This window comes from Mugil cephalus, chromosome 8 (genome assembly GCF_022458985.1).
Source record: "Mugil cephalus isolate CIBA_MC_2020 chromosome 8, CIBA_Mcephalus_1.1, whole genome shotgun sequence".
NCBI lineage: Eukaryota > Metazoa > Chordata > Actinopteri > Mugiliformes > Mugilidae > Mugil > Mugil cephalus.
Window position 1 is genome coordinate 24356439 of NC_061777.1, and position 14493 is coordinate 24370931.

General features: G+C 41.2%; 1 protein-coding gene across 4 annotated transcripts in view; it reads left to right on the plus strand.

The window, feature by feature from the left end:
• Positions 1–9549: 9549 nt before the first annotated feature.
• The window catches only part of nsmfb (NMDA receptor synaptonuclear signaling and neuronal migration factor b), a 47500-nt gene continuing 42556 nt past the window's right edge, over positions 9550–14493 (plus strand). For all 4 annotated transcript variants that reach the window (XM_047592648.1, XM_047592650.1, XM_047592649.1 and 1 more), the window contains exon 1: positions 9550–9924. In XM_047592648.1, the coding sequence (XP_047448604.1) occupies positions 9854–9924 (71 nt within the window). In that variant the 5' untranslated portion in view covers positions 9550–9853. The remainder of the gene's footprint in view (positions 9925–14493) is intronic.

The window sequence follows — 14493 nt, forward strand, 5'->3', positions numbered from 1 at the left end:
CTGATCCACATGCCCTCTGGCAAGCTCTTCTTTTTTTTGCTCCAGATGAAAAAAACGGCCTGTAGTAAAGGCAGTTGGTGGAGTTTAATAGGCAGGAGTGATTTGTAACTGTAAGACTGGAACAAACCTTTGGATGATATCATGTTGAACAAGAAAATTTATTGGCAGTTTTTATTTCAGGGTTGTAGTGGAGGTTGTAGAGAGCTCTTAAAGTACTACATTTAACTCCAACACATAGTAGCATTAAATGATTGTTCTATTAGCGTGATTGCATTTTTCTGAATTTGAATATTTGATGTCTTGCATGGGCATAGGAAGGAAGATTTGAACCTTGGTTGTTTACTTCCTAAGGAGGGAGATGACAATTGTAAGAGACTTATGGTAAAATAAGAGAAGAAAAAATGAAATGAGAGAGGCTGGTACTCCTCTTATTCATTTGACATTGTTCAGGTGTGCGATCTCTTTGTGCCTTTTTGAAGCTTCACATCTGCTTATTCTTCTGCGTTTTCCTGTTTATCCAACATTATTGTGAGTCATGATGGACGCTGCTACATTTTTGACGGAACAAACGAGCAGGTGTCATGTAATGCCAATGAGAACAGAAGGAGGTAAATGACACGTGGTGCCTCCAGAGTCTAATGTACCGTAGTTTAAGTGTCATTATGAATCAACAGGAGGGGATACAGGCTGCTTGCCATTTAGAGGCAGCAGTACTGCCTACTGGAGAGTATTGGTCCACTTAAAGCTCTGAATAAACTGATTAATCCAAACACCAAAAATTACAAAAGGAATTGGGAAAACTTGGGGTTCAGTGTCTTGCTCAAAGACAGTTGGACATGTGTCCATTTACCAGGGATTGAACCTTTAGTCCTCTGGTCCAGGGACAACCTGCTCTATCTACTGAGCCACAGCTACACTTAGGTACTGACCTGTTATACCTTCCTATTTTGTTATAAACCATGTCATTGTTTCTGTCAAAATCGATATTTCATGTTTTATTCCAGAATTGGAGCAGTATCATCCAATCTTTCAAGATCGTCCACTTTTCGCTGACCTCCCGAGTATCCCCTCTTTATCTCCTGCTGGACAAAAATATATCCGTGTTTCTACAGCTGTCAGTTCCTCTGGGGCTTACTGTTTCTTCACCCGAGAATGACAAGCTCTCAGGGATAACAATACCTAACCCAGACTGACAGGAACAAAACGAGAGGGTCGCACATTGTTTCATCTGAACGACAAGTCCCAATAGCGTTGTAAACTGCATAATGTTTAAGACATCTGGCCAATAAAACAGGTGATCTTAAACGGCATGCATGACAATTAAAGTTCAGACCTGGTGGGGGTATTCTAGTGCAGCTACAGCTTCACTAACAGAAACGTGGTGTCTTTTAACAGCGCTGATTCCTTTTACCTAGGTACATATAGAACACAGCAGCAGGGTGCGGCAATTACACTCTTGCTCTTTGAAGGCTGTCAAGAGGCATTCTGGGAAATGTGAACTCTCAGTGTTGCAGGTGTAGAAGGTTAGACAATATGCATCCGAAAAGAAATACATCTCAAGGCCTAATGTACTGTAAGGTCGGTTGATATGCATTAGGAACAGGTGGGTTTCCTCTCAGAAATAGAAAATGTGTTTGGTCCATTACTTTTAGGTCGATTTCTGCAGGACAGAGTATTCCCTTGATTCTTTCCCAGCATGTTCTGTCCTGATTTCCCACATACAGCTCCTGTCTATCCAAGCAAGTGCTTTTCATTACTGGCTATAGCATTTTACAGCCCTGTATACCTTTCACAGCACTATGGTATATCATAGCTATAAAGTTGTTTGGCCGTGGGAGTGAGTTCTTCATGGTCACAGCAGGATATTCCCTGCTCCCCCATGCCATACAATATTTTCCATGTATATTATTTTTTGACAGGGCAATCAGTGTTGTTACACCTGAAGTGGGATCTCAGATTAGAATGGGAAGAATAGGTACCCACATCTGCTGACATGGGGAAGGCAGGGTGTAGGCCATGTAATGGAATCGGCCACCAGGGGATAGTTTCAGGCAAGCTGTCATCCATCCTAACACACAGACTATGATGGGCACATGTGATCGTTGTGGTGAAATGGTAATTAATATGTAGCTGGAAGTCCGCAGATTCTCTGCAGCCTTGAATTAGAGTTTTAAATATATGCCCATAAAACATTAAAGATTGTCCATTGGATGCCTCCTGCTCTTGCAATTTTTCCCCTGAGGGTAACGGCATTCATCTAGTGAACAAATAATACAAGACACAAAGGAAACACAATCTTATTATCTTAAACAAATCCGTCAAAAATAGTTATGTCCCATTTTGTTTAAGCCATGTGTTTAATATAATGCAATACAGTGAAAAGTGAAAATGATTCAACTCAATATCACGACTGACTAAAACATATTGCCCAGCCCAGATGTGCAAATCAAAGAGTGTTAAATGCTATTTCAAGGAGTGTGCAGATGCTCTGGTGAAGGATGAAGACTCATTGTTTTCAGTGTAAAACAGTGGATGTACACACTTCTACGGATACTACAATTAATGCTGAAAGCGGAACTCAAATCCCTACAGTTTAAAACTACTTGGGTACAAGTACAATCAATAAACTGTGTGTGAATTGATTGAAATTCTAAAGGCTAAAGCAAAATGCTCACAAAAGAATGACTATTCATTAATCAGTGAAACAACATTTACACCATGGCATGCTTTTATTCAATACGGAGGACAGTACGCAGGATCCTGCTGACGGTCATGATGGTGAGACTCATGAGCTATCCACACACATCACTGCTCGAAACACACACTCCCCCACACCTTGGTAGCTAAGGAGGCAGGGCTGTAGATGAAATCTGGTGTATTTTTATATATTATACTTGCATGTTCTAGTTGAAAAAAAAAAAGAATGAAAAGCTATAGCTCCGTGCAGCTACTCATTAACTTTGTTCCTGGTCTTCTATGTCCTCCTGAATGATCAGATATCTGAGATTCTCCAAGACTCAAAGATCTCCGACATTAAGACCATGTCAAACCGGAGATATGATAGCTTTAAGTTGGATAGTACAAGAGTATTTATCCAAGTGTAAAAGTCTGTGCGTAAAAGTTTGGTCGTAATCTTTTGTCATTTTACAATCGGGTAAAAGTGGAGAAATCATCTGATACTATACTGTATATGATGAAAATTCTAGGGGAGTGTGTTTTGGAAAAGGAGAGAAGCTCCAAAGTCAGTTATTTGTTTTGTTGTTACCAAAAGGCTGACAGGTGGAACTTGATGACTTGGATTTTTCACACATATAAAGAGCAGTGGGTATCCTGTAGGTCTATCTTTTCATCTGTTCCGAGTGCAGCTGGTGCCAGAAGTAACAAAGACAGTAATTTCATTGGCACGAACGTAAAAGAAAACAAACTACTGAGAACTACAGGACGCACAAATGGCTGTGGAAACCCAGCACGCTGGGTAAACGCTGGGCCAATGGAAAACAAATCCTTTGCTGTGAAGCTAGACCTCAAATCTATCAGTCTAGGGAGTGTAGGTGTGACAGTACCACAACTGTCAGAAGACAGAACTTGTAGAGCAGAATTACAGAGTCTATACAGCAGGAAAATTGGAAGACCAGCCAGGAGGTTCTGAGGCAGTGCTTTCTGGTCACATGAGACCAAAACCTTGCATAAAATTAGGAGAAAGTCAAGAAGTTCAAATCATTCCAGCCTTCAAACCCTAAATCAATTCACTATACGTACACACAGACAAGGATTCTTCTTTCTGTACATTTAACCCCTTCAAGTGAGGTTCACGTTTTGTTTTTTTGAAGTCACTCCAGCCGGATAGAGACTAATGACCTGACAAACCCCATAGCTGTCTATCTGACCACTATAACACAGCTCCTCCCTTTCCCATTAACATATGGTTGGAGGGCGCAGGCATGTAGTTGATGTGAGTGATGAGAAATCCTTACATCTTGATATGTGCATGCTGGTGTTGACTTGGTATACATGAATAAATTAGACTTTGTATTCATCCATTATGGGTAATAATGGTAGGGTTAGACTCCAGAGACACTTAGAGTACAGTGTTCTTTAAAATCCACTTGGGGAAAAAAAAGAAAGAATATTGAGCTGATGAGATGGTAATTTGTCTCATATTTTTTGCAGCATTGGTTGACAGCGCCTAGCTGGTCTAATTAAAAGACATGATGTTTTGTGTAAGGAATTTTACACAGATTCAGCTGGCAGAGGTCACATGAAGACGTTGATGAAACCTAGTTTTAGGCAACGCTGTATTTTTCCTCTTGAACAGAGCATGCGGGGGTGCAACGTCACCTGGGCTGACTCCTGCTACTGAAACCCTCACCCTAGCGGGGGTGGGGAGGTTTGGATGATTCCAGTTGAGGTTGAAAGGACACAGTCTTCATTGGAGGTTCCACCTCCGGCACTGAAGTGCTTCCGGCGATGTTTTCTCCTTTCTCCATCCCTGGATAGAGCAGCTCTACGTGAGACGTCTCCCGCTCTGCCAGCCTGTCTGCCTCAGTCCCCCTCCTCATTACCCTACCTGCACATGGGTGGTATGGACTACATCTGTAACAGCTGATCAGCAGTATCGTGCTTCCATCTATCAGCTAACTCGTGACTGGCACTCAGTAGCATCCTCACCGGCAAAAAACAGCATTCATCTTTGATAAAAGGTGTCAGTCAACCCTGGTCAGCTCTTATGGATGTGAACAAACCTTTCGAGTGTACAGCAGCTCTTATTGCAGCGTGAGGATTTTTATCTATATTTACACAAACTAAATCCTCAAGCAGGAACCCATAGAAGCTAGTGGATTCACTAGTACGAAGGGTTGCCGTGGATGGACGTGGGAGTCACATGCTAACGGCGAGGAGAAAAAAAGACAGATGGCCGCTTAAATATTCATACAGTCGATTTGTTTAACATGCTCCGCTCACTGCTGCCCAATCAGCCTCACGTGCTGCAGAAGGAGGAGGGGGAGGAACTAGAGTGGAGCAAAGAAGAGGAAGAAGGCAACAAAGCAGGAAGAAAGGAAAGGGAGGAGGGAAGGATGGATGGATGGATGGGGGAATTGAGGGGTTGTGGGATTCCGCTTGCGTACATCCTGGCAGCGATGAGTTGCTGGCTGCTTTGCAGGTTTCGTCCTCCTGGGCTGGTTCTGGTCTCATTAGGATGAATAACGCTGATATTTCACTCATGCATTCAGTCTTCACATTAAACCACACCAGGTTAGCACTGCCAACGCTATGCAGCAAGAAAATTTTGTAATCTGTCCACAATTAGGTGCTTACCTTGTGCAAATTCACTTTTTCACAGAGGTGCTGAACCTCTCTCCCCAGATGACTTTGCCAGTTTGGGATCTGAATCTGTTTCTTCAGTCTGGCAGCAGCAGTACTGGTGAATTAGGTAACTGCTGCTGGTATGTAGTGTCTTTAACTGTGTCTGGAAGTCTTATGAAGAAAGTTTTTGTCTACAACATGCACTTTAGTGAACTGTTACATTAATAAAACATGGCAGGTGCATTTGTGTGAAGGGGCTTTTATAATGGTACAAACTCTAGACATGAATAAAATGTATTTTTAATAGGAGTGTAGCCTTGATTCTTACTTCTTGATTCTTGTTTTTCACTTAAAAGTCTCGCAGTAGCCTTCCGCAGAGGACTCTGTTCTCTGATGCGAACCTAAGTCCATAACAGCAGTCAAGTTGAGGTGAGACAAAGGTACATAGAGCTAAGGCCAAAATCAAAGAATATACAGGCCTGTTGTTTGGAGCGATGTACTTACTTACTTATGTCTACACAGATTGCAGAATTTAGTACTTAGTTGTTATGAAGATGAAGAGAAAATGCAACAATGTTGGAAAATGGGGTACAGTTAGATTTTACTCATGTTTACTATAATTTGTGCAAAAATAAAATACAATATCTTTTACAATGTGAAGCTAATACTGCCATGGTCTGTATGAACAGGAGATTTCCTGTCTTCTGCTCATGTCTTATAATATTCCAATATACATTCCAATTCCGTAGCCTGTCTGTAGTCGGTCATACACACTTGCAACAGCAACAATAAAGCAAGTGGAACACCATAATACACTTTGCAAAAAACTTCCTGTTTTTTTTTTTTTTTTTTTTTCATATGAACACAACTGCACCATATACCAAGAAAAAAATGTGTATCAGCTACATGTTAAATTAGTAATTCATTTATCTGTTACTTAAATGCAACCCTACTATAGAGACAGGGAGGAAAGATACACGTTTTGCTGTTGTAAATTGTGCCCTAGACAACATTACAATAAATATTTGTGCACATTATATTACTAGTTTTGATAACAAGCGGCGAGGTTAGAAATCAGCAAAGAGCTGTTTCAATTCACTGTGCATTCCCTACTGTGGCAGGTAAAAATGTCTGAACTTTATATTGGAAACTGAGTCACCATCGTGTTTCTGAGAGTGTTTGTGGAAACATCCAAAGATGAGAGGTGAGTGAACAGAAAAAACTGCCATTTTGTTATTGAATCAATGCATAGCAGTCTGCTCAGTACACTGAGGCCATGCTGCATGTATCCACCCCCATCTCACATCTCCTGCTGCATGCCTGTCATAATGAAGCAGGTACAACGTCTCTGAAGTCTACTCCAGTGAGATGTCTTATTTACATGGCTCTGATGACAGATTGCATGGTATCCCCCCTTGGTCTATTCTTACACACAGACACTATAGTGACTGTTAAAATGAGAGAGCTTTTAAAGAAGCATTGCTATTTTTAAAAAAATGGAGTTCTTAATTCGTGACACTGCTTCACCCTGTTTTTTTTTTTTTTTGTTGTTGTTTTTAGGTTCAGTTCAGTATTTTTTTTTTTTTTTTTTATTTACCACAAAGACACTTGTCAATGTCTGTGATATCAGTAGGTGAACCACAAGGTTCATGATTCAGCCCAGCGGTGCTGTTCTGTCAGGTCTGGTTGATATGAAAGATAAGATTCTGTTTGTCCTGTTTTGTTGTTTCCTCTTTATTCTGTGCTGCTTGTTTTATGTGGCGACGGTATAAGACTACAATATTACATTAGCTCTGCAAATATTTCCTACTTCTGTTTTTCTGCCTTGGACCCAGAGGGCACTCTGCCTGTAAAGACTCGTGGCCTCCAACCTGGCTCAGACTCAATAAACATGCAAATAAACATCCACGTAAAACCACAAAAACCAACTTGTTGTGTTCCCACTTGTGGGTTCACCTGCTATCCTGTGACGCTGTGTCCATCGTCTTATTATTTAGTAATGGAAAAACACTTGAATTTGAAGACTATATAACTGTAGGCTCCCTTAAAGCAGCACATCACTCATGAAGCCCACCTTCAGGCTTCATGATCGGCTCTGTGTAGTGACTGTGGCAGGTCTTTGTCAAACTCCAGCTGAGTCAAACCAACTCATTTTCACCTGACACCAGAGGGGTTGGAAATATTTTGTGGGTTTCCTTTCATGTTGTGTAATCTTGCAGTTTTTCCGTGAGCCAAATATTTTGTTCTTGGAGACCGTCCACAGAGGCTGGATTCAAGCGATGTCCTTCACAGTGGCCGCACATTGCTGAAATACCGATACAGTAATCCTTGTGCCAAGTCAGAAGCACTTACCAGTCTGTTGTTTAATGAAAGGCTGAATTGTTCTCTCTGTCATCCTTCTTCCTTATTGGTGCCTTGTTCATTCATTTGGCCTGAGTTGGAAATTACATGAGTAGACACTTTTGATGCCTCAAGGTTACATTACATGCAAGATCAAATACCCTTCACTTCAACTTAAAACTCTAAGTTCATACCATCAGAATCATTTAAAAATACACCACACCATGTATGATTCACTTTTGGTTTATGCTGTGTGTATGTAATATATATTGACTATGTGCCTGGCCTGAGCTAACATATGTCTGTTCAGGAAAATATTGTCACACAGTGACTTACCCACAGTGTTGCCACAGTCTGCTGTATACACATTTGATTGCAGTGACATTCGGTTTGTTTTCCAAGTCAGGGATTCTGTGTCTCAGCCGTGGACCCAGGCTGATGGTGACAGGCCAAGAGTCAGAGTGGAGCTCCACAGTGTCTGTCACTGTCCCTCTGCTTGCTGCTGCACTGACAGGTGAGATGCTCCTGAAATCTAGAATGTGATGAATGCACAGGATCTGTTGCAGCCTGCCCTATATATATATATATATATATATATATATATATATATATATATATATATATAGATATAGATATAGATATATATATATATAGATAGATATAGATATAGATATATATATATATATTTAAATCAGACATACTTTCATCACCTCAATAAGCCAGTGGCTTGCCTTGCTTTTGTTTTCTCCTTTTTTTCCCTGATTGAATATTGACATGGAATTGATTTTGCTTCCCCAGAGTGCAAAAAATAAAAATCTGTTTGACACTCGTGGCCCTGGATGAAGATGAAAGTCAAATGAGCCGCTTTTGTTTACTGCACTCTGCATTTTTTAATCCACAGTGTCCCCAGGTAACCTGTTATTACTCATTTGCATAAACCACACTGTGGGATACAGCTTAGGAAATGTGTCTTACCTGTTATTATAATAAGCAAAAAGTAAAAGACACAACTTGTTAGGGTAGGTGTAGTTGGCTGGGTTTCACTAATGTGTCTTCAGATAGATTTGTCATCTCCAGAGGTCTAAAAACCTGTAAGTTAATTAAGCAATTAACCAATGTTGCTGCCTGTAACATACAGAAGAAGTTTGAAAGTCATGTGGTATCTTAGCCCATGCATGATGTGGTATAACACTGTTACTGCTTCATTACTGCTCAGTCATCCAGGTCATGGTACACCCAAAAACACTGAAGAACATTTTTGGATAGGAACCACCTTTTGCTTTGATGAGAGCTTCGCACACCCCTGGCGTTCTCTCAGTCAGCTTAATGAGGTAGTCATCTGGATTGGTTTTCCAACAGCCCTTGAAGGAGTTCCCAAATGAGCCGAGCACTTGGATCGTAGACTAAAGGCAAAGCAGCCAAAATCTCATCCCAAACCATCTCGGATGGCTTTAGGACATCCACCTGTTCCATTTGAAGGTAGCGTGCCTTTCTTTTGGCTTTTTAACACCTTTTCACTTTGGACTTGAAGCAGCAGCAACAGAAATCATTGAAAGCTAAATATAACAGATCATTATACAGAGATTATTATAGAATAAGTAGGTATGGTGCTGAAAAAGTTCACCCCATATATATATATATATATATATATATATTATATATAGTTAAGTATTCTTAACTCCAATACAAAATGTTTAATGCACTAGTGGTTCTCTGGCCCAACACTGTTTTTTGAAGGCAGCTGAGAATAAACTGCAAGATTACTTGTGGACTCAAGTGTCCACACCTCTTCCGCATCTCATATACACCCATATAATGAACCCGCGCGCTTCCCTCCCCCCGCACCTGTCCGGGCCGTGCAGCAGGCAGGCGGGCAGCTCTTCCTTTTATGGTCTCGTTTCCTACTAGGACGCTTCAGTTGGAAGAGGAGAGGAGAGCGCAGCGCTCCACGCTCTCTTCATTTATCCTCCACTTGTGCTGCTGCGCTCCACACCGAGCCCGCAGCTTTCTGCACCATCCATCTTTATTTCTTCTATGAACCCATGAGACACGATCAAGATAAATATGACATAATTAAAGTCGCGGCTCGCTGCGTACGGATGGTTTTCATTCCCCTGTCTCCTGGTGGGTTTCTCTCTTGTCTGTTTCCCTCGCCGATCAGTCTGTGGAATGGTCTGCGTTTTCTCCCCTGGGTCGTGTCCACTTCAGCATGGGAACTGCGGTGTCCAAAAGGAAGAATCTGAGGAGTGACGCGATATCTTCCGTGGCCGCAAAAGTTCGGTGAGTGTGTCCCCGTGGATGCGCAGCGCTCTGCAGCCTCACGGAGAGTGGCGGCGGAGCGCATGAGGAGCAGAGCCCGTAGTTTAAAACTAATACTTCCAGGCGATTCTTAAGACTGGTTTTACTTTAATTCGTAAGTAAAACGCTTCCACATAACACCCTGGATATGTCGTAAAACCACAAGCTCCCCTTCTGCCCCTTGTTTTGTTTGGCTCCTTTTTAAGTTTCACTTTGGTATCTGGCTTTATTTCTTTTAAACTTGATTTGTCGTATTAGAAACTGCTCTTTTAAATCAACCTTACAGTTGTGAAGGAATGGAAGGACTTTATCTGAAAAATGTTTCTTTCAGCCTGGCTTAAGTCTATCTTTAATTCCTTCATATTTGGAAAATACTTGGAAAATTATACTTGGAAAGTGCTTTAGAAATTAATTGTTATTATAATTATTATTACAAAATATTTGATTAAGATTTGTACTGACTGGTTATTGAACACATCTTGCAGACCTTTAGAGCTGTTTCCTGCAGCACTGCATAGACTGTGATGGACATTATCATACAGTGAAAACAAGCATGAGTTGCTGCCTTTGCAAAAAACTTTAAGTGAAATTTCCATTCTGTCCTATTTTGATCATTTTGTATCATTATTATTATTATTTTTATTATTATTATTATTATTTGGTACACGTGTTCTAAAATGGGGTATTAAACATTTAACATGCTGTGAATTGCACTGTAAATATTAGTAAAAAAGCATCTTTGTGTTGTGTTTGCCCTCGTGTTGAATGCTGTATACGTTATATAGTCTGTTCTTTACTGGTCCACAATCTTCCACCTGGATTTACTGGACCTGTGACTAATTCTAATGACATTTAACTTAGAGAGTGTGAGTCATGCCAGGAAAGGTCTTGGTGTCATGTGTGTTAGCTGTCTGAAGGCTGTGGGATGACTAATGTTCAGTGGTCGGGGATTCAGTCCGTGTCGCCCACTTGCTGACCTCAGAAGCCAGTATGCAGACAAATGAAGCTCCCCTGCTCTTGTGTGTGCATATATTTACGTTCTTCCGTAAGTGTATGATCACGTGCCTTACTGCAGCGAAGCAGGCTACCGTGTGACCTTTCCATCTTCCACAGTCACTACAACGCTCCTCTTTTGTGCTCAGTGTCCAGCTCCATTTGTCTCTGCCTTCCTTTCCATGTTTGTCTGTTTATCGCCTCCCTCACCGCCTCTTTCGCTTTTTCACACCTCACGCTTAACTCTCCATAAATCACGCCGATCACGGCCAGCATCTCAGCCACGCATGTGGACTGCAGCCAAGGCCCGTACAGTGCGTACTTCCCGCTTTTGTCAGCGATCGTGAGCTGCACTCCAGTTGAGGAGTTTAATGGCTCTCAGTCAACAATAGATCTTTGCCCTGAATCCCATCCGAGCCGGATTAGTGGTGTCTCGAGTCTGCTGGGTGATCGGCGTTGATCTATTGTGCAGTGAATGAGCAGGGAAAATCCGTTTTTTTTCTTTTCTCCCTAACAAATCCAGTCCAACATATTTGTCTTTGGGTGAGTGTGAATGGCGACGCAGTGGAGGGATTATACAGGATGTTTAATAGGATCCTCTTGTTCCAGAACACTCCTTTCGACCTCATTCATCTGTCCCTTGAAGTGTCACTTCATCCAGTACAACCCTATACAATCTGTGCCTAAACCACATGGTTAACTGTGCCTGTGTTGGTTAGACCTGGGATTTAGGAATGAATGCATCAGTTATGTTAATCACAAAACTTAAAATGAAAAGGGTTTTATTGCCAAAACAGCTGTTTTTTTCTGGACAACATTGCATCGCAGATGACTCTTGTCACGTAGTACGATGAAATATGAAATGTTGAAATGTGATAATCAGTTGGGACGGCCGGCTCACACCTTCTGGCAGTCTTTACTAGCAGGTATTTATTGTGTTTTTTGAGAGCGTCTCACCTCTGCACATCTGGCCAGTTGTTGCATGAAACTCATTATCCTCAACAATGGAAATGTTTCGGAGAAAAGAGGTTTTAAGATGCTAAGTATAAATGTATACCCAAACTGCTTTTCTAAGACAATTTCATGTCCACTTGAAGATGAAAAGCCAAGCTGGACCAAGTTTAACAGTTAAGAAAAAGGGTCACCAGCACTAGTTTGGGTTTTATATGATGGACATTGGGCCTCAAAGTAACTGAAACATGCAAGAGTCAGTGCCTTTACTTGCACGTGAAAAACAAAATTTTGCCCTAATTGGACTATAACAGGAGAACATAAGTGCATAATGTTAAGTTTTCAATCAGATAATGCGTGTGCGCATGCTGACCACCACCGCATTGGTGTGTGACCCTGGAACAAAAACAGGCAGGTGTTGGATATTAAGCTGAGAAATTAAGTGAACTATTGGAAAACGGAGTTGGTATCAGGTATCTGGTCTGGAGACACTCTGTTGGGAACTGATTGTGAGCCAGCAATGATTTGTTGCGTCATTCCAGTGAGTGGATCTGTAAGCAGTACCAAAACTACTACAATAATGGTTTGATAAGCTTGGACGTTCTTTTTTTCTAGTCTTGGCTGAAATGCCTTTGGCCTATGTTACGTTTTTACTTATGTTTAGTTGAAGATAGTTTAAATCCCCCCCACACACAGAAAAAATTGCTAATTCAATAGTGCAGCCTTGCAGTTGTTAGTTTTGACCGAACAAGCTCAAATAACTGGCTTGTAAAATGAAAACTAGCTTGGATGTAGTAAGTCAGCCGTTATGCATATTCTGTCATCCAGGACATCCAGGTGTTTTTGCCAAGAAGACAAGGAAAATTGACCTCATCCAGCTTTAGATGAGAGTGTGGCTCTGTGTAGAGATGTGTGCAGCCTACACAAACCCACTAATTCACCCTGTGGCAATGTGTTTTGTTCTAGAAATTGTTCAAACCAGATGCTGTTTCTCTGGATTTCTGCCACTGCCCTTGTTAATGTTTAAAGAATAAAACTTGGAAGCATTTTGCTCATTGGCCCATTGCCCCTTCTGTTTTGCTGGGTACACAGTCCTATTACAAACTGATGAATTATTGTTGCCATGGTATTTGTACTTTTTTGAAGTGTTTATAGGGATTTAAATGTGCTTCAGCCCTATTAAATCACAGCAGTAGAATTTGAACTGAGTAATTGCAGCAGGGCAGGGTTAATCGTAAAATCATACACCAACCTTTTAGATAATATTTCACATAAAACTGCAGTATGGAATTTTAGTTTGTCCGTATAGAAGTCGGTCGTGAATCTTTTAACAGCCATGAGCTCTTCGTCCTGAGGGAGTTGGTCTTATGCCTTGTTCAGTTGTTGTTATCTCTTTGTTGTTCTTTTGTCAATTCAATCAGATGCCAGCCAGGTTGGCAAACACTAGTCGGCTGTGAAAAGTTTACTGACAACACCTTGCTGGATTTTGAAGATAATCAGGAAGATATGTGGGTTTTCAAATAAATACCTAGAGCTATGGACAACCTGTGGTGTCGGGTTATGTGAATGTGGACACTGGCTCATATAAACAAAACTTCAAGCCAGTCTGGGTGTTGTGCATCCTACATTGTTCCTTTCTGGCAGAATGTTGTCATTAACCTGAAATTAAACATGGAATGAATTATCAGTACAGCCTGCTATCTTCCAATGGGCTCGATATTTGTATTGGCTGCCTGCGTGGCATTTTGCTGGCAGAGCTGGGCTCATCAGGAGGATGGTGAGGGAGGAATATGCATGGACATGGATTGCGAAACCAAATCTGCATTTGAAAATTGGCTGGTTTAAAACTGATGGCTTCTTTTGCATCACGGGTCATTGTATGCTAATGCATCTGCATGATTTTTTTCTTTAATGCACCAGGAGTAATTTGCAAAGAAATGTGAAACATGTTGATGCTTTTCGTGGCTTGGAGGGCTTTTCTGTCTCATTATGTGTTTAATGTCTTACTTTTTCAAAGGGAGGTTGGGTGAATATGAGTTATCTGTTTTGCACTCCACCTGAAGCACTTAGTGATGACTTCCCTTCATGTCCTTTTTGTGACGAATCTTTACACACCCCACCAAAACCAGGGGTTCTGCTTTGATCATGCACTAGATAGGAAAGATTACACAAGCTTTAAAGCCAACGTCACCTATAATATTTCAAGAATGTTTGAGTCACTGATTAAAAGGAAGGAATCAACATGGAAACTTAATAGTTTCCACATGAAAATGTGATTTCATGGCTTCTCTCCCACGAGACTGTGCATCCAGCACCAACCCTATCCTCATCGCTGCACAGATTAGCTCCAGCCACGGTCTCAGTGTGGCTATTAGCTGTCAAACATCTGGCCCCCCTGTCTCAAATATAAACCTGTCAGAGTCACAGGTGGAAAGACATATATGAGGCTTGAAAGGTTAAATATGACCAGACTTTTAAACCAGCAGTGGTGATAGACAATCATGAGTGTCCTTAATACTGTAATGGTGTATTGGCATTTCTATTGTTTACGACACCAAAGATGGGGAAGAGAGCACCAACATTTTTCTAGTGTATAATGGTGCTCTT